At 45.9% G+C, this 19,874-nt stretch overlaps 1 protein-coding gene across 7 annotated transcripts in view; it reads left to right on the plus strand.

Annotated features, from left to right (window-relative positions):
• Positions 1–19,874, plus strand: part of mcf2la (mcf.2 cell line derived transforming sequence-like a) — a 343,346-nt gene that overhangs the window by 227,252 nt on the left and 96,220 nt on the right. For all 7 annotated transcript variants that reach the window (XM_072514367.1, XM_072514366.1, XM_072514368.1 and 4 more), the window contains 4 exons: positions 1,856–2,047; positions 5,060–5,225; positions 14,366–14,454; positions 18,911–18,987. In XM_072514367.1, coding sequence (XP_072370468.1) covers positions 1,856–2,047; positions 5,060–5,225; positions 14,366–14,454; positions 18,911–18,987 — 524 coding nt within the window. The remainder of the gene's footprint in view (positions 1–1,855; positions 2,048–5,059; positions 5,226–14,365; positions 14,455–18,910; positions 18,988–19,874) is intronic.

The following is a 19,874-nucleotide window of genomic DNA, read 5'->3' on the forward strand; positions in this document are numbered from 1 at the left end:
CAGGCAGCATTGTCTGGGGTGCTCGTTCTGGCCGCAAAAGTAGCATTTGGGGTGTCCGGAGTTAGCTGGCTGCCGTGCGGCGCAGACCTGCGGTGCACCCGGGCCGGATGATAGTGGGGCCCATGACGCCTACGAGGGTGCCGCGCGGTCGGAAGTGTAGGACTCCTTTTGCGGGAGGCCACTTCTAAGGAGTTAGCGAGCTGTACTGTCTCTGTAAGGCCGTGTGTACCCCCTTCTAATAATCGCTGGTGGACGTAATTGGACTTAATGCCCATGACATAGGCATCTCTGATCAGCAGTTCCGTGTGTTGGACTGCCGACACCGCCTGGCAACTACAGTTTCTGCCAAGTATCCACAAAGAAATCGTCCTGGGACTCCCCCGGGAGTTGCCGTCTCATGGCCAGGAGGTGCCTGGCGAACACCTGATTTACAGTCCTTTCAGTAGTTCTATCGCCTCCGTATAAGTGGGAGCGTCCCGAATGAGGAGGAAAACTTGTGGGCTCACCCGTGCGTAGAGTAGTTGGAGTTTCTGTGGGTCTGAGATGACTTCTGTGGATGCTCCGAGATATCCTTCAAAGCAGGCTAGCCAGTGCTCGAAAGTCGCTGTGGCGTCGGCTGCGTGAGGGTTCAGCTCTAGGTGAACTGGCTTGAGTAAGACGTTCATCTTCAAAATTCTAGCACAATACATTGATGTACCATCAATGACTACGAGACGAATGGTGAATTATTGAGGCTTTATTGTGCTAGATGTTAAGCCTCCTGCAGCTGGAACCAAGAACGGGGGCAGTGCAGGAGAGCGTACACTTTTATACAGAGCCTGCTGGGTAGAGCCAGCAGGCCGGGATTTACTGTAATGACTGAAGTACAATGGCAGTACCATAATACATGTAGTGTATGATCAGTGGTTAATGACAATTATTTATACTTCTAATCTTCGACAATACATTAAAACATTGAATATAAAATAATACAGCACACAGGTACAGTTCCAGTTAGGTTTGTAATTGCTTCTGCTTGGTAAAGTGACAATTCATATTCAGGGAAGATCAGAAATTCCAGTTAGTAGAGAATTGGTTGATAAAATGCCAAATAACACAAACTTTACTGTATTTTCCTGAATAAAATTGTTCCAGCAAGTAATTCTTCCAATTTTACGTTTACCGTACATTTTTGAGTAAATGTTATGATCCTATATTTGGAATGTTTCCTGCGAGATAGTTGTTCCCGTGTAAATGTAAGATGTATCTCTGCCTTCCTCCCTTTTTCAGTCGGTATTCCCCATGTTCTACAGCAGTGATGGGCAACCGGTAGCCCATCAGGGTCCTGAGTGAGGTCCATGAGACATTTTGTTGACCGTTGTCCATGCGCAGGGGTTGCCACATTCCGCTGGTTTCCGTCAGCGTAGTTTTTTACCTACCTGTGTGACTGATATGATTCACACTTGAAGTGAGCTGCGTGCTGATTGCTCACAATACTGACTGAGAGAGCCATGCGCTCCCTCCACGTCCAAACTGTAAATATTTCTTTTGATTTTACCATTTGAAGTTGATGACAGTTCTATTAATATTTTGCACCCACTGAGATGAAGGAGGGCCACACACTGTTACATAGGGTGGCCACAATGCTGGGTGATCATTCCTTCGTATCAACCATCACTTTTTGGGGGGAATTGGTGGGGGTAGTTTTACAGCTTGATGCCCTTCTTGGTGCTAACCTTGCCCATTATTCCTGGCTGCAGACTAACATCGATGCATATTGGCTTGCCTGCATCAATGGCTCACTGAAAGATGTATCTCAACCAAGTCAGTTGGTTTTTGATGCCTGTACTGATTGAACTATCTCCTCTTTCCATAGGCCATGCACTGGTGTGATTCAGGGATTTACCTGCTAGCCTCACAACCTGTTGACAAGTGCCAGTCCCAGGATGGGGCAGAGGCGGCCCTGCAGGAGATCGAGAAATACCTGGACACGGCCTCAGGCCAGAAGCTGGAAGACCGCAATAAGATCACGATTGAGTATGGAGCTATCCTTGGAGGTGAACTCATGGTAATTATTTGAAAGTATTGGAGAGTACATAATGGAAACCAAGTGAAACTGGATCACTTGTAAATTATGTTAGTTAATGATCTCGTGACTCAGATTCCTTGGCATGCAATTCCCTATGGTTAGGTCAAGTTTGCACATATCAAGATCCTCTAGCACTAGTCAGGTGGGTCAAGCAGTAATGCCCTGGCACCCATCTGCTCATGTGCACCGAAAAGGCTCAGTTAAGATCACCCCTAGAGGACGACGTATAGTTTTGGTGAGTTCACTTAAAGAGGAATATCTCGCATTGGAAGTAGCTCACATAGGTTCACTCGGCAAATTTCTACGGTGAAGGGGATTGTCTGATGAAGAAAGATTGAACAGGGCGAGCTCCTTGGAGCGTAGAAGAACGAGAGGTGATCTTATTGAAACATTCTTATTGAAAGATTCTGAGGATCTTGACAGGATGGAGACTGAGAGGATGTTTCCCCCCACAAATGGGGGAGAGGGTCACAGTTTAAAAACAATTTAAAATGGAGAGGAGGAGGAATTTCTGGGTTGTTGAATGTTTTCAAGGCTGAGTTAGACAGATTTTTGATCTGCAGGAAAATCAAGGGTATGGGGGGAGGGAGGACAGTGGAAGAGGGGGGGGGGGGGGGGAAGAGCAGGGGGCAGACCGGAATGGTGAGACAATGCCACATCAGATCGGCCATATTATTGAATTGTAGAGCAGGCACAAGGCAAGGTTTAGGTGCTTATTTATGAACTCTGTGTGAGGCGAAGGGGTAGATATTGCCCAGGCTCCCTTCTCACTCCTGACGCCAATCACATCCACTTTGACCTCCTGAGTAAAGGGTCAATCTTAAAAATGATTTTTTTTTTCACATTTATTCATGCACCAGGCTCTCCCACTGAGGTAAGGCCCACATGCATCCTCCTCCGTGGCGGCTACTACGCTTCACCTCAATGCCTCACATTAAGAGAGCACAGGGGCGGGAACTCTTGGCACAAGTAGCCCCTGCTCCCGCTCTCAATCCCCCACAGCACCCACTGCCTCTGCATCCCAGACTCATCATTTTATTCAAAGGGTGGGTAAAAGTTATTACAGGGCGGCAAAAATATCAGGGGCACCGCAATGTATTTGGATCTCTGCTGTGAGGGCTCCACCAGAATCCCCTTCGCAAATCCATCCAGAGATGTCAGCAGCCACCGTCAATCCTCCACCCCGGTACCGTGAGGAATTCTCTCACTTTAGAATATTCCAAGAGGTAGCTGAGGAGTTCAAATCCCCTGAAATAATCACAATATTTTTAAAAAATCAAATAAGTCAGAGGCAGTCGGTTAATATCGTTGAGTTGAACTGTTCAGCCTGATGAACAGTAACTTTTAACTGAATACCTTTCCTTATTGCTGAATCACTTGTGTCAACGTGGAATAGTATATCGAAGTATATATTATAAAGAGAGAAATAAACCAATAACGAATATATAGATACATACCAGACTGATTCCAGGGATGGCGGGATGTCATATGAGGAGAGATTGACTAGGTTGGGACTGTTCTCGCTGGAGTTCAGAAGAATGAGGGGGGATCTCATAGAGACTTATAAAATTCTAACAGGACTAGACAGGGTAGATGCAGGGAAGATGTTACCAATGATGGGTGTGTCCAGAACCAGGGGTTACAGTCTGAGGATTCAGGATAAACCATTTTGGACAGAGATGAGGAGACATTTCTTCACACAAAGAGTGGTGGGCCTGTGGAATTCATTACCACAGGAAGTAGTTGATACTAAAACTTTGAATATATTCAAGAAGCGGCTGGATACAGCACTTGGGGAGAATGGGATCAAAGGCTATGGGGAGAAAGCAGGATTAGGCTATTGAGTTGGATGATCAGCCATGATCGTGATGAATGGGGGAGCAGGCTCGAAGGGCCAAAAGGCCTCCTGCCCCTATCTTCTATGTATGTATCTATGTATGTATCTTGAACCGCTGCAGTCCATGTGGAGTAGGTACACCCACAGTGCTATTCGGAAGGGCATTTCAGGATCTTGACCCAGTGGCATTGAGGGAATGGCTGATATATTTCCAAGTCAGGATGGTGAGTGACTTGGAGGGGAACTTCCAGGTGGTGGTGTTTCCATGTATCTGCTGCCCTTGTCCTTCCAGATGGTGGAGGTCACGGGTTTGGAAGTATACAATAGGGAACAATATGCCTAAGAGAATGATGTATACCTGACTATTCCAGATGAAGGAGAGTGACAGGAATCCTTACACATTAGAACATGTGGGGAATGTTGCAGAGTTTCATGCACACTGTCATGTGAGAGTGCCTTTAAGAAATGGATGTTTAAGCAATGTACCTTTAAAAATTGCAGTGCCATTTTGCAGTTTTGAGTTTCCGTTTGAAAGCAGAGAGCAGCTGAAAAGTGCCTGGCTGGTTTGCTGAGAGCAGCAGGAAGGAAAAGAGCTTGGATGTGTCTGTGTTTGCAGTGAGCTGGATCTGCTGTGATCTCTGCCATGAAAGACTATCTTTGGATCATTTGGGTGATTTAATCTCATAAAAGTAATGCCTTTAACCTGATGTGTTTCTGTTTAAAGGTGTTAAGTCTCTTGGATGTTGAAAGGAATAACTGAAGGATTATTTAGTGTTGTATTATTTTCGGGGTTATCTTTGAAGTAAGTGGTGTGAAGTGATCCAATGTTTATTTCAAAGGTTAAGTTAAGTTCATGGAATAAATATTGTTTTGTGTTTAAAAACCCACGTATCCATAATTGTAATCTCACCCCTGGAGAACAAGCCGTGTGCTCGGAAAAGCAACAATAGCATTAAAGGGTGAGGTTGGTTGAACTCCATGATACATTTTGGGGTTCTGAAAACGCCTGGCCCATAACAACACTGGAACATTCCAAGTGAGGTAGGAAAATAGATGTGTGGGGGAATGAAGAAGGGATGAAATGTAAAAATTGAGGTAAGAGCTATGGCTCGTTATCCTTGTGCGAATGTCACACCTCTTTGTTCATCTTGCAGGCACATGTATTAAAAATCTTCCAGAAACAAGAGGAGATGGAAGAGATGTTTGAAAAGCGTCGAATAAGCCTCAAGAAGTTGGCCGCTAAACAAACACGTCCAGTACAACCAGTGGCTCCTCGGCCAGAAGGAGTCCCACGATCCCCCATCCTCTCCCCAAGGACAGGTATAGTTTGGCATTTTTAATATAAAAGCCCTTTCTATTTCTTGGCATGAGATTTCAAGTCAATTAAATAATTGACAGCACTTGTGGACGCTGTAGTTTAACTTGAGCTTACTCCCTGGTAACTAGATGTTCACACTGTTGCTGTGTCGATTATTTTTGCAGTTCCAGGAGTGCTAAAGAACCTTGCATTCAGTTAGACTAAAAGCTAGAAAGACCCAGCAAATGCATGCCGATTATTAATTGTCCACGTTTCATGAAACAGCCAGCTTCTTGTATACTGACTGAAGTTTCTATGTCCCTTTATTCACAAGGCATCTGCTCCTGAATTGTTGCTAATTGAAACTGTAAAAATAGAAATATTTCCCAAACTATATTGTTAGCACTGGGGAACGAACACACTGCGATGTGTGTGCCACAGCTGTGTTTATGCCCAAGGTTTTGTCTTCCTTTGGAAAGCTCTGACCTCCCAGAGGTCAGTTAATCATCGCTCACAAATCACCACATTGCCCCATGAGCCAGCAGTTGCCATTAGCACATCTGGCAGCATTGTTCTTTTCAAACGATCTGCGCAGCCTGGCTTTGAAAGCATCTGCCCTGTCTCAGCTGTGCCATTTGATGTTGCGGGCCAGCTGTTAAAACCTGTAAAAAGCTATTGTCAAGTTTGTGCAGTTTTGAATTGAGTGATTTTAGTCGATTTTAAATACTGTTTCTCATCCACATCCTGTCCATAGATATTTTATTCGGAGAGCCCAGCGATAATTTTCACATGTAGCCTGATGATCCCCAACTCTACCTCACCACCAAACTCTCTTGACCCTCCCACTACTTCTAAATTATCAGCTTGCCTATCTAACATCCATGATGTGGAGATGCCGGCGTTGGACTGGGGTGAGCACAGTACGAAGTCTTACAACACCAGGTTAAAGTCCAACAGGTTTGTTTCAATGTCACTAGCTTTCGGAGCGCTGCTCCTTCCTCAGGTGAATGAAGAGGTCTGTTCCAGAAACACATATATAGACAAATTCAAAGATGCCAAACAATGCTTGGAATGCGAGCATTAGCAGGTGATTAGATCTTTACAGATCCAGAGATGGGGTAACCCCAGGTTAAAGAGGTGTGAATTGTACCAAGCCAGGACAGTTGGTAGGATTTTGCAGGCCAGATGGTGGGGGATGAATGTAATGCGACATGAATCCCAGGTCCCGGTTGAGACCGCACTCATGTGTGCGGAACTTGGCTATAAGTTTCTGCTCGGCGATTCTGCGTTGTCGCGGGTCCTGAAGGCCGCCTTGGAGAACGCTTACCCGGAGATCAGAGGCTGAATGCCCTTGACTGCTGAAGTGTTCCCCGACTGGAAGGGAACATTCCTGCCTGGTGATTGTTGCGCGATGTCCGTTCATTCGTTGTCGCAGGGTCTGCATGGTCTCGCCAATGTACCACGCTTCGGGACATCCTTTCCTGCAGCGTATGAGGTAGACAACGTTGGCCGAGTCGCACGAGTATGTACCGCGTACCTGGTGGGTGGTGTTCTCACGTGTAATAGTGGTATCCAAGTCGATGATTGGCACGTCTTGCAGAGATTGCCATGACAGGGTTGTGTGGTGTCGTGGTCACTGTTCTGAAGACTGGGTAGTTTGCTGCAAACAATGGTTCGTTTGAGGTTGCGCGGTTGTTTGAAGGCAAGTAGTGGGAGTGTGGGGATGACCTTGGCAAGATGTTCATCGTCATCAATGACGTGTTGAAGGCTGTGAAGAAGATGACGTAGTTTCTCTGCTCCGGGGAAGTACTGGACGACGAAGGGTATTCTGTCGGTTGTGTCCCATGTTTGTCTTCTGAGGAGGTCGGTCCGGTTTTTCGCTGTGGCGCGTTGGAACTGTCGATCGATGAGTCGAGTGCCATATCCCGTTCGTACGAGGGCATCTTTCAACGTCTGTAGATGTCTGTTACGCTCCTCCTCGTCTGAGCAGATCCTGTGTATACGGAGCGCTTGTCCATAGGGGATGGCTTCTTTAATGTGTTTAGGGTGGAAGCTGGAGAAGTGGAGCATCATGAGGTTATCCGTGGGTTTGCGGTAAAGCGAAGTGCTGAGGTGACCGTCCTTGATGGAGACGAGTGTGTCCAAGAATGCAACTGATTTTGGAGAGTGGTCCATGGTGAGTCTGATGGTTGGATGGAACTTATTAATGTCATCGTGTAGTCGTTTCAGTGATTCTTCGCCGTGGGTCCAAAGGAAAAAAATGTCATCGATGTATCTGGTGTATAACATCGGTTGAAGGTCCTGTGCGGTGAGTAGGTCCTGTTCAAACTTGTGCATGAAGATGTTGGCATATTGGGGTGCGAATTTGGTCCCCATGGCTGTTCCGTGCGTCTGGATGAAGAACTTGTTGTCGAAAGTGAAGACGTTGTGATCCAGAATGAAGCGGATCCTCAGCAGAGGGCTTAATTTCTGCACCACAACCAAAATGGACCCCATCAGTCTCGCGGCAGACACGGAGGAATTCATCAGGCGAATGAGGCTCTGGGAATTCTTCCACAGACCCCAAGAGGCCAACGGCGAACCCAAGCAGACTACCAATGAACCGGAACAGCAGACCGAGAGATCTGCGGTGCGGCAACCGAAGAGGAAAGAGTCGAATTGGACCCCTCCGGAAGGCCGCTGCCTTAGACTCGACATGTATGCTCAAGCCGTCAGGAGTCGCGTCAATGCCAGATTCATCAGTCGCATTCACAAGACAGCCCCGAACGTCACCCAAGCACAACGCAATGCCATCCGCGCTCTCAAGACCAACCACAGCATCGTCATCAAACCAGCAGACAAAGGGGGGGCCACTGTCGTACTGAACAGAACGGACTACTGCAAAGAAGTATACCGACAACTGAACAACCAAGAACACTACAGACAGTTACCCGCAGATCCGACCAAGGAACACACCCGCCAACTTAACAGACTGATCAAGACCTTGGATCCAGATCTTCAGAGCACCCTACGTGCTCTCATCCCACGTACTCCCCGCATTGGAGATCTCTACTGCCTCCCGAAAATACATAAGGCCAACACACCAGGCCGCCCTATCGTTTCAGGCAATGGGACCCTGTGTGAGAACCTCTCTGGCTACATCGAGGGCATCTTGAAACCCATCGTACAAGGTACACCCAGCTTCTGTCGCGACACGACGGACTTCCTACAGAAACTCAGCACCCATGGACCAGTTGAACCAGGAACATTCCTCGTCACAATGGACGTCTCGGCACTCTACACCAGCATCCCCCATGACGACGGCATTGCTGCAACAGCCTCAGTACTCAACACCGACAACTGCCAATCTCCAGACGCAATTCTGCAACTCATCCGCTTCATTCTGGATCACAATGTCTTCACTTTCGACAACAAGTTCTTCATCCAGACGCACGGAACAGCCATGGGGACCAAATTCGCACCCCAATATGCCAACATCTTCATGCACAAGTTTGAACAGGACCTACTCACCGCACAGGACCTTCAACCGATGTTATACACCAGATACATCGATGACATTTTTTTCCTTTGGACCCACGGCGAAGAATCACTGAAACGACTACACGATGACATTAATAAGTTCCATCCAACCATCAGACTCACCATGGACCACTCTCCAAAATCAGTTGCATTCTTGGACACACTTGTCTCCATCAAGGACGGTCACCTCAGCACTTTGCTTTACCGCAAACCCACGGATAACCTCATGATGCTCCACTTCTCCAGCTTCCACCCTAAACACATTAAAGAAGCCATCCCCTATGGACAAGCGCTCCTATACACAGGGTCTGCTCAGACAAGGAGGAGCGTAACAGACATCTACAGACGTTGAAAGATGCCCTCATACGAACGGGATATGGCACTCGACTCATCGATCGACAGTTCCAACGCGCCACAGCGAAAAACCGGACCGAGCTCCTCAGAAGACAAACATGGGACACAACCGACAGAATACCCTTCGTCGTCCAGTACTTCCCCGGAGCGGAGAAACTACGTCATCTTCTTCACAGCCTTCAACACGTCATTGATGACGATGAGCATCTTGCCAAGGTCATCCCCACACCCCCACTACTTGCCTTCAAACAACCGCGCAACCTCAAACGAACCATTGTTTGCAGCAAACTACCCAGTCTTCAGAACAGTGACCACGACACCACACAACCCTGTCATGGCAATCTCTGCAAGACGTGCCAGATCATCGACATGGATACCACTATTACACGTGAGAACACCACCCACCAGGTACGCGGTACATACTCGTGCGACTCGGCCAACGTTGTCTACCTCATACGCTGCAGGAAAGGATGTCCCGAAGCATGGTACATTGGCGAGACCATGCAGACGCTGCGACGACGAATGAACGGACATCGCGCAACAATCACCAGGCAGGAATGTTCCCTTCCAGTCGGGGAACACTTCAGCAGTCAAGGGCATTCAGCCTCTAATCTCCTGGTAAGCGTTCTCCAAGGCGGCCTTCAGGACCCGCGACAACGCAGAATCGCCGAGCAGAAACTTATAGCCAAGTTCCGCACACATGAGTGCGGCCTCAACCGGGACCTGGGATTCATGTCGCATTACATTCAGTCCCCACCACCTGGCCTGCAAAATCCTACCAACTGTCCTGGCTTGGTACAATTCACACCTCTTTAACCTGGGGTTACCCCATCTCTGGAACTGTAAAGATCTAATCACCTGCTAATGCTCGCATTCCAAGCATTGTTTGGCATCTTTGAATTTGTCTATATATGTGTTTCTGGAACAGATCTCTTCATTCACCTGAGGAAGGAGCAGCGCTCCGAAAGCTAGTGACATCGAAACAAACCTGTTGGTCTTTAACCTGGTGTTGTAAGACTTCGTACTATCTAACATCCAGTACTGGATTAGCACACATGTCCTCCAATTGCATGCTAAGAAGGCTGAAGCCATTGGGGTGGGATTTTCCGGCCATTCCCACCGATGGGATCTTGCGATCCTGCCAAAGCTGAATCCCCGTGGTGAGTTCCCCGGCGGCGGGGTGGGTGAACCATGTAAAAGCCTGTAGACTTTGACGGGATTGGTAGATCTCAAAGGCAGCCAAACTGGGGGGGGGGGGGGGAGGGCGGGGCTGTGGGGGGAGGGGGTGTTGGTCTGGAAAATCCTGGCCAGTGCTTTAAGTCCCCATTCCAAACTCCATTCCCTAGCTCCTGACTCCACCCCCTCCCCTGGTAACAGTCTAGGATTAAGTCAGTATGTTTGCAATTTAGGTGTTGCATTTGGTCTCGGAGTGAACTTCCGACCACACATTTGCGCCATCACTAAGATCACTAATTTCCACCTCGGTGACGTCACTTGATTTCACCCATCTCAGTTCTCCTGCTGCTGAAACCCTCATTCTTGTCTTCTTTGCCTCTAGACATGATTATTCCTAAGCATTCCTGGCTCCCATATTCTACCCTCTGTAAACCTGAGCTCTGCTGCCCCTGTCTCAACTCTCACCAAGTCCCATTTCTCCCATCATCCCCTATCATCCAGCTGTGCTCTCTGGCCTACCCTGACACCCGGTCAAGCAGCGTCCAAATTTTAAAATTCTCTACTGTAACAATAAAACCAGAGGTACGAGCAAATGATAACCGCCCAGCACACTGACCGCACCCCCTGTTTAAAATGGATGGTCTGCTGTCTGAGGTTCAGATGAAGAGGACTTGTCCTCTTGTGTAACTCGACCGCGTCATCAACATGTTTGCAAGGAGGTGCAACAAGCTTCAGGCCACAGTTTTGTTTCAATAAATTTAGCGGACCCAATTCATTTTTTTCCAATTAAGCGGCAATTTAGCGTGGCCAATCCACCTATCCTGCACATCGTTGGGTTGTGGGGGCAAAACCCACGGAAACACAGGGAGAATGTGAAAACTCCACACGGACAGTGACCCAGAGCTGGGATCGAACCTGGGATCGCAGCGCCGTGAAGCAGCAATGCTATCTACTGCACCACCGTGCTGCCCTGCTTCAAGCTCCAGTTGGCTAATATTGGCATTGGATGTGCAAGCCCAGCACTACAGAGCCACTGCCGGCATACTGGCAGCAGATGACATAGAGTCATAACGTTTTACAGCACAGAAAGAGGCTCTTCGGCCCATCGTGTCTGCGCCAGCCATAAAGCACCTATCTATTCTAATCCCATTTTCCAGAACTTGGTGCGTAACCTTGTATGCTGTGTGTGGTAAACCACATTTATTGCATTATATGCATTGTGCTGTATCGTGCATGCCTGGGCCTGTCCAGGCTGGCTCCGCCTGTGGCTCCTCCCCTCGGGCTTCTGTATAAAAAGGCAAGTCTCCGCCTCCAGACCGAGTTCGGGTCCAGAGGCAGGAGGCTTGCTGTTTAGTGTATTAAAGCCTCAGTTACGTTTATCACTCGTCGTGTATTATTCATGATGTATCAATGTGGCAGTTCAAATATTCACCCTGCATGGCTCTGCCAGTCTGATAACCAGAGGCCTAGACAGACAAACCCTATGGTTCTGGGCAGGTACTGCAACAGAGTCTGCTTACTGGCAGGTTGGTAAGTGTGTCAATTAAGGACTATGTCTGTTGATGATTATATTGGTCAACAAAATCACAAAGAATGTCCTAAAATCATTAATGAAGTGACTGAGATGGTCTTTCTATAATCTCACTGTGCTCTGTTCATAACTATCTGTCTGGTAATCATAGAACATAGAACAGCACAGCACAGGCCCTTCGGCCCACGATGTTGTGCCGACCACTTATCCTAAACAAAGATCAACCTAACCTACACCCCTTCAATTTACTGCTGTCCATGTGCCTGTCCAAGAGTTGCTTAAATATCCCTAATGACTCTGATTCCACCACCTCTGCTGGCAGTGCATTCCACGCACCCACCACTCTCTGTGTAAAGAACCTACCTCTGACATCTCACCTATACCTTCCTCCAATCACCTTAAAATTATGTCCCCTCGTGACAGCCATTTCCGCCCTGGGGAAAAGTCTCTGGCTATCCACTCTATACATGCCTCTCATCACCTTGTACCTCTATCAAGTCACCTCTCTTCCTTCTTCGCTCCAGTGAGAAAAGCCCTAGCTCCCTCAACCTTTCTTCATAAGACATGCCCTCCAGTCCAGGTAGCATCTTGGTAAATCTCCTCTGCATCCTCTCCAAAGCATCCACATCCTTCCTATAATGAGGCAACCAGAACTGGACACAATATTCCAAGTGTGGTCTAACCAGGGTTTTATAAAGCTGCAGCAAAACCTCGCGGCTCTTAAACTCAATCCCCATGTTAATGAAAGCCAGCACACCATACGCTTGCTTAACAACCCTATCAACCTGGACGGCAACTTTGAGGGATCTTTGTACGTGGACCCCAAGATTCCTCTGTTCCTCCACACTTCCAAGAATCCTGCCTTTTACCCTGTATTCAGCATTCAAATTCGACCTTCCAAAATGAATCATTTCACATTTATCTAGGTTGAACTCCGTCTGCCACTTCTCAGCCCAGCTCTGCATCCTGTCAATGTCCTGTTGTAACCTGCAACAGCTCTCAGTACTATCTACAACTCCACCAACCTTTGTGTCATCGGAAAACTAAGAGCAGAGGTCTCAGAACAGATCCCTGCGGGGCACCACTGGTCACCGACCTCTAGGCGGAATACATTCCATCCACTACCACTTGCTGTCTTCTTTCAGCCAGTCAATTCTGTATCTAAACAGCCAAATTTCCCTGTATCCCATGCCCCCTGACTTTCTGAATGAGGCTACCATGGGGAATCTTATCAAATGCCTTACTGAAATCCATATACACCACATCCACTGCCCGACCTTCATCGATGTGTCTCGTCACATCCTCAAAGAATTCAATGAGGCTTGTGAGGCATGACCTGCCCCTCACAAAGTCATGCTGACTATCTTTAATCATACTATGTTTTTAATCACTGCTGCCTTGTCCTCTCCTGCTCAAGGTTTCTATGCCAGCAGTGGATTCACTCTATTCATTGCACTACTATGTTGCTTGCAATTGTTTGAAACGGATACATTCTCCCCATGTCTGCATGGGTTTCCTCTGGGTGCTCCGGTTTCCTCCCACAAATCCCGAAAGACGTGCTTGTTAGGTGAATTGGACATTCTGAATTCTCCCTCTGTAGCCGAACAGGCGCCAAAATCTGGCGACAGTAACTTCATTGCAGTGTTGATGTAAGCCTACTTGCGACAAAAATAAAGATTATTATTATGATGAATCAACTAGTAACTGCACCAGTTTAGCCCATAACAATCATCACTGCCTCTTCTTCATGGCCAGGATTTCCTAGTTTGACATTCCCAGTGGAGTAGTCCAGGTTTGCGGTCTTGTTGATTGTACAGATCAATTTGGAAGGATACCTAGATTGCTGGTTCCTTTGAGTGAATGTACTGCTGGTTGGTTATCCAGGTTAGTTTACTAATGGATAGCCACCCAGGTTAGTTTACCAATGGATAGTTATTCAGGCCAAATTAGTTTATAATGGATAGTTACCCAGGTAGGTTTCCTATTTGATGGTTACCCAAGTCAGCTTCGTTTACCAACGGATAGTTAGCCAGATTAGTTTACCATTGGATAATTACACAGGTTAGTTTAGCAATGCATAGTTACACAGATTATCTTAGCATTGGATAATTACCCAGGTTAGCTTAGCAATGGATAGTTAGCCAGGTTAGTTTACCATTGGATAGTTACCCAGGTTAGCTTAGAAATGGGTAGTTAGCCAGATTAGTTTACCAATGCATAGTAAGCCAGGTTAGCTTACCATTGGATAATTACCCAGGTTAACTTACCAATGCATAGTTAGCCAAATTAGTTTACCATTGGCTGATTACTCAAGTTAGCTTGCCAATGCATAGTTAGCCAGGTTAATTTACTATTGACTATTTCGCCAGATTAGCTTACCAATGCATGGTTAGCCAGGTTAGTTTACCATTAGATAGTTAGCCAGGTTAGTTTACCAATGCATAGTTAGCCAGGTTAGTTTACCAATGCATAGTTAGCCAGTTTGGCTGCAGCATTGCTGAGAACAATAAACTGTTATCCATTGAAAATCTGTTTTTTGTAGAAACAGTCTGAAGTTTCATTTGACTTATTTTTATCTTTCAGATCCCAGGAAAGGGCATGATCCCAACTTCAGCCACAAAGCAAATGTGACTCAGATTAATCTGTTCAAAAAAAACAAAAGTCTTTCAAAGGTACACCTCTAAATTTCAGAAGCAGTGAGCATTGGTAACTCTGAACTGTGTTACTGGACCAGTGCTGCAGCATCAATTAATTAGCAATGTTGATCTGTACCCATCACAAATTAGTTGACTGGTTTTGGTACGGTACCAATAGTTTTCTGGTCAGGGAGCTCACTTGATTCTCAGGTGGGTATCCACATGTTGAGCGATTTACATGGAAGTGAACAATTGAGAAGGTGTATTACCCTTCTTGAATACCAACTCCCCCTGCCCAATAAATTAGGGAATTGATGATAGGCATGCAAAGTTTGTAGAGACATCTTGTCCTCAGTAGGTAGAAGAGGATAATGGCAAACAATTGAATTAAACAGGGTGAAGAGGAGACAGGTGAGAGGGGGGGGAAGATGGTCAGAATCTTTCTTACGTTTTTGTGGTCCCTGCTGTCACATTTCTCACTGGAGTACAAGGTGTTGCAGTTCAAATGGCCACTCCAAGCAGCCATCTTGACTTAGTGCCAATTTTCCCCATCTCACTGGATCCAATCTCTTCAGCTAAGCTCCCTCAGCAGAAATGGGCAGGAGCCACTTTAAAAGGTGATAATTGTGGACAAATGAGAGAGCTACAGCCCTGAAAACCTGCATTTCCTCAGCCCGCATTACTAATCCCTGCTCTTTCGCACAAACCGTAACTGGTGTGAGTTAGGCAATCGGTTCCAATTATTATGGATCCTCGGATACTCAGGAAAAACAGTAAAATGTTTGTGAAAGCATCTTGCTTGTATGAAATGATGTTTCCTTTTGCTGCTTAGACAGTTTGCAGTTAGAATCATTGGCAGGCCCCCAGCCGAGAAATAGGCCACTCGGTCTGTTGTGCTGGCTGTCTGCAAGAACCACTCAACTAGTCCCACTTCCCCCACCTTTTCCCCGTAAACCTGCTCATTTTTCCTCTTTGGGTGCTTATTGGGATCCCTTTGAAAGCTGCAATTGAATCTCCCTCTCCCATATTTACAGACTTACATTCCAAATCCTGAGGCGATTAGGTGGGAGGAGAAAAGGAATGGCGGGCGTATGGCCAAACAACCCGTTGTACCTGCTCTCCGGGCTGACCCTCTCTGACGCTGTGTCCGGCATCTGTCTGTGTACACGGTGCCCACTTCCATTGGTGTCAGTGTTGGACTATCTTCCTCTGCTGGCCACCTCCCTCCTGTTATATGTGCCGGATTCTCCTGTGGTCATAATGGCAGCGGGTTAATCTGTGCCCCATTGTAAAGGTTTTGAAGATGTATGAGACAGCTTAACTTCATGTGTACAACTGTGGGGAAGAGGATTGCAAGCTCAGTCGTGGATACTGAGGGTTTGAGGAGGAGCAGGCAGGGTTACCTGCTGACTGGTGGACCATGGGGATCGAGGAAGAAGGATTGGCTCTACTGGGGAAGTAGGACCTTGCGGGGTCGTGTGGAGAATGTGATGTGAAAGACTGTCTTACCTTGATCAGATTAGATCCTGGGGATAGGTTAGCACCATTGGAATTTTTTTATGACTCAACCTTGACATGTGTTTGGAACCCATTGCTCCTCCACTGGGAAGAGGACCTCCTCCCTTCTACTCTCTTATTCAATCAGAATCACCCCCTGATGCCTGACATAATCCCGTATTGTTCAGAATCAGTTTGCAGTTGCAGCTCGATCATTTATGTTATGATGCCAGACCAGTCCCCAATTTGTGTTAGGATACCGGACCAGTCCCCAATTTATGTTAGGATACCAGACCTGTCCCCAATTTATGTTAGGATACCGGACCAATCCCCAATTTATGTTAGGATACCGGACCAGTCCCCAATTTATGTTAGGATACCGGACCAGACCCCAATTTATGTTAGGATACCAGACCAATCCCCAATTTATGTTAGGATACCGGACCAATCCCCAATTTTTTTAGGATACTGGACCAATCCCCAATTTTTGTTAGGATACCGGACCAGACCCCAATTTATGTTAGGATACCAGACCTGTCCGCAGTTTATGTTAGGATACCGGACCAGTCCCCAATTTATGTTAGGATACAGGACCAATCCCCAGTTTATGTTAGGATACCGGACCAGACCCCAATTTATGTTAGGATACCAGACCTGTCCGCAGTTTATGTTAGGATACCGGACCAATCCCCAATTTTTGTTAGGATACCGGACCAGCCCCCAATTTATGTTAGGATACCGGACCAGACCCCAATTTATGTTAGGATACCAGACCAGTCCACAATTTATGTTAGGATAACAGACCAGTCCACAATTTATGTTAGGATACCGGACCAGACCCCAATTTATGTTAGGATACCAGACCAGTCCACAATTTATGTTAGGATACCGGACCAGACCCCAATTTTTGTTAGGATACCGGACCCCAATTTTTGTTATAATACCAGACCGGAACCCAATTTATGTTGGGTTACCGGACGAGAAACCCCAAGCAATTTGTAAACTGTGAGGAAAGGATACTTCACCCCAGGAGTGACGACTCTGATCAATAGGTATCTTTTATGTTAAAACAAATTTTAATTTAGATACAGAATTAACCACATTAACAACAAAGAAATAACTTTATAATTATCAGTTAAACAGTTCTTAAATAAAAGGGAAAACTTTAGGTCATGTCCTTTACTCTCCTATAAATATTCCAACCAAGCAACCCCAATACAGTTCAAATGCCACTTTATAAATAAAGTTAACAAACAGGTTTACTTGCTTAGCTGTGTAGAGACTTTGAAGAGAGACCCTTTCAATAGCCGATTCAGTACGTTTCTGTCTTGTCAGACCTTTCTGCTCAACCTAACAGCATTTGGCAAAACTGCAAACCTACGGACAGACCAGGCCCATCCCATTAGTTACGTTCTCTGTATCCCACTAAGATGTCCCATGACCTGTTTAGCTAGGACTAAACATAATCCTTCACATCATCTATACCCCAGGGAACCATCCAAAATATAAACACTATTTCATTCGCCCTTTATCTCTAACCAAGTAGGTAGTTGGAATGAATGATGACCTTACTCTTAGGGCACCGTAATTACAGCTTGAGCAGACACACAGTCTAGATTCCTTAATAATATTACTGCAACAAATATATACCTTAATTCAGGCTTTTAATAACATGACAGCAACAGATTTAAATATATATATAACAATTTCTTGCGTTCATCACAATAGTTTGTGGAATTCTGTGTGATGTTTTGAATAAGGATTCCATAGGGTAAACAGAGGGTTGCTGCTTAACTTTCATCACAAGTTTATTTAACAAGTCTGAGGTTTATGGGCATAATGCAATTGAACTATGTTATTGGTTGGCAAAAATGCTAGAAATTTAGTGTGTGAAAGTCATGCCATATCCACTGTTAAATTTACTGTATACCGCAAACGGCAAATTAGTACTTGCGGAGAAAGGTGATGCAGACAAAGATACAAAATAGGAGCAGGAGTAGGCCATTCAGCCCCTCAAACCTGCTCTGCCATTCAATAAAATCATGGCTGATCTGATTATGGCCTCGACTCACACTACCACCTATCCTGATAACCGTTGACCCATTTGTTAGTCAAGAACCTGTCTACCTCAACTTTAAAAATATTCATTGACCCTGCCTCCACCACTCTCGAGGGAAGAGAGTTCCAAAGATTGACAATCATCTGTAAAAATAATTTTCTCCTAATCTCCATCATAAATGAGAGACCCCTTATTTTTGAGCTGTATCAACTTGTTCTAACCCTTCCCACAACGGGAAACATCCTTTCAGCATCCACCCTGTCAAGTCCTCTCAGGATCTTTTTTGTTTTAATAAAATCACCTCTCATTCATCTAAACTCCAATGGACACAGACCCAGCCTGTCCAACCTTTCCTCATAAGATAACCCACACTCCCCCCCCCCCCCCCCCCCCACCCCACTTCCCAAGGATCACCCAAGTGAATCTTCTCTGAACTGCTTCTAACACAATTATATCCTTTCTGAAAGAAGGAGACCAAAACTGTAAACCATACCCGAAATGTGGTCCCACCAAGAGAGTCTGCTTCCTTTTAGCTATCCAGTGCTCCACCCATGCTAATATGTTACCCCCTTTACACCGTGAACTCCTATTTTATGTCGTAATCTTGAACCTTGTCAAATGATCTCTGGAAATTGAAGTACAGCACATCCACAGCTTCCCTTTTATTTATGTTGCACATTATCTAACCACTTTACTCAGCAGAGAAGGCATGCATTACTGAGCAGGGTGAACCACTCTCATCTTACTGAATGTAATTTTCACATCTACTGTTGGCCCTGATTGGTATCTAGCTGGAAGCGTTTATTCTCAGCTTCATAAGAGTATTCTCAGAGGTATTGGGTGATTTTAATGTGACACCTTGCTTATGCCTCCCTCATTTATTGAGACTGCAGTAGATTTGCTGAATTCTGACAGTATTTTTCCTTCTCTCTGCAGATTGAGATGAAAGAGCAAGGTGAGGGAAGGAAATGTTCCTCTTCTGATGATGAGGAGAACCTTGCAGTGTTAAGAAGGTGAGAGTAGCAACTGGTATTCATAAGGGGTTTTCGTCATCCATTCATGGCATGTGGGTGTCGCCGGTTAGGCCAGCATTTATTGTCCATCCTTGAGAGCATTTAAGAGTCAACCACATTGCTGTGGGTCAAGAGTCACATGTAGGCCAGACCAGGTAAGGATGATAGATTCCCTTGCCTAAAGGACATTAGTGAATCAGATGGATTTTTATGACAATTGACAATGGTTTCATGGTCGTCATTAGACTTTTAATTCTGGATTTTCATTGAATTCAAATACCACCATCTTCCTTGGTGGGATTCGAACCCAGATCCTCAGAGCATTACCCTGGGTTACTGGATTACTAGTACAGTGACAATATCACTACACCACTGCCTCCCGTGGTGAGAGTACAAAGATGTTAAAATATTTAAGAAAACACGATACATCTCTGCTTTATAACAGCCCTACATTCTGTCCACCGCTGACCTGTGAATTGCCTGTAAATCCTGCCTATCTCAGTTTCCCATCACCCAGGCAACTTCACACCCATTCTGCCACCGTCGCATTTAATCTATGGGCTTCAACTTTGCTAACAGGCCTGTTATGTAGTAGCACTTTATCAAATGCTTTTTGGAAGCCTGTGCTCACAAAAACAACTGCATGGTCCTCTCGCCTATCTCATTAGAAAACTCAATATGGTTAGATAAACGTTTGCCTTTAACAAATGCAGCTGAACATATTCCTGAGAAAAGCATTCACCTCCAGCATGTGAGATAGCTGAGTCTGGACCTGATGAATAGTTGTTCCAGTGAAGATGGGGTGTCCCTTGGGTACTGTTTGACCTTCCTCTCATATTTTATCAGCCTCGTTCATGGGATGTGGGTGTCGCTGGTTAAGCCAGCAT

The sequence above is a fragment of the Scyliorhinus torazame genome, chromosome 8, assembly GCF_047496885.1.
Source record: "Scyliorhinus torazame isolate Kashiwa2021f chromosome 8, sScyTor2.1, whole genome shotgun sequence".
In the NCBI taxonomy this organism is placed as follows: Eukaryota; Metazoa; Chordata; class Chondrichthyes; order Carcharhiniformes; family Scyliorhinidae; genus Scyliorhinus; species Scyliorhinus torazame.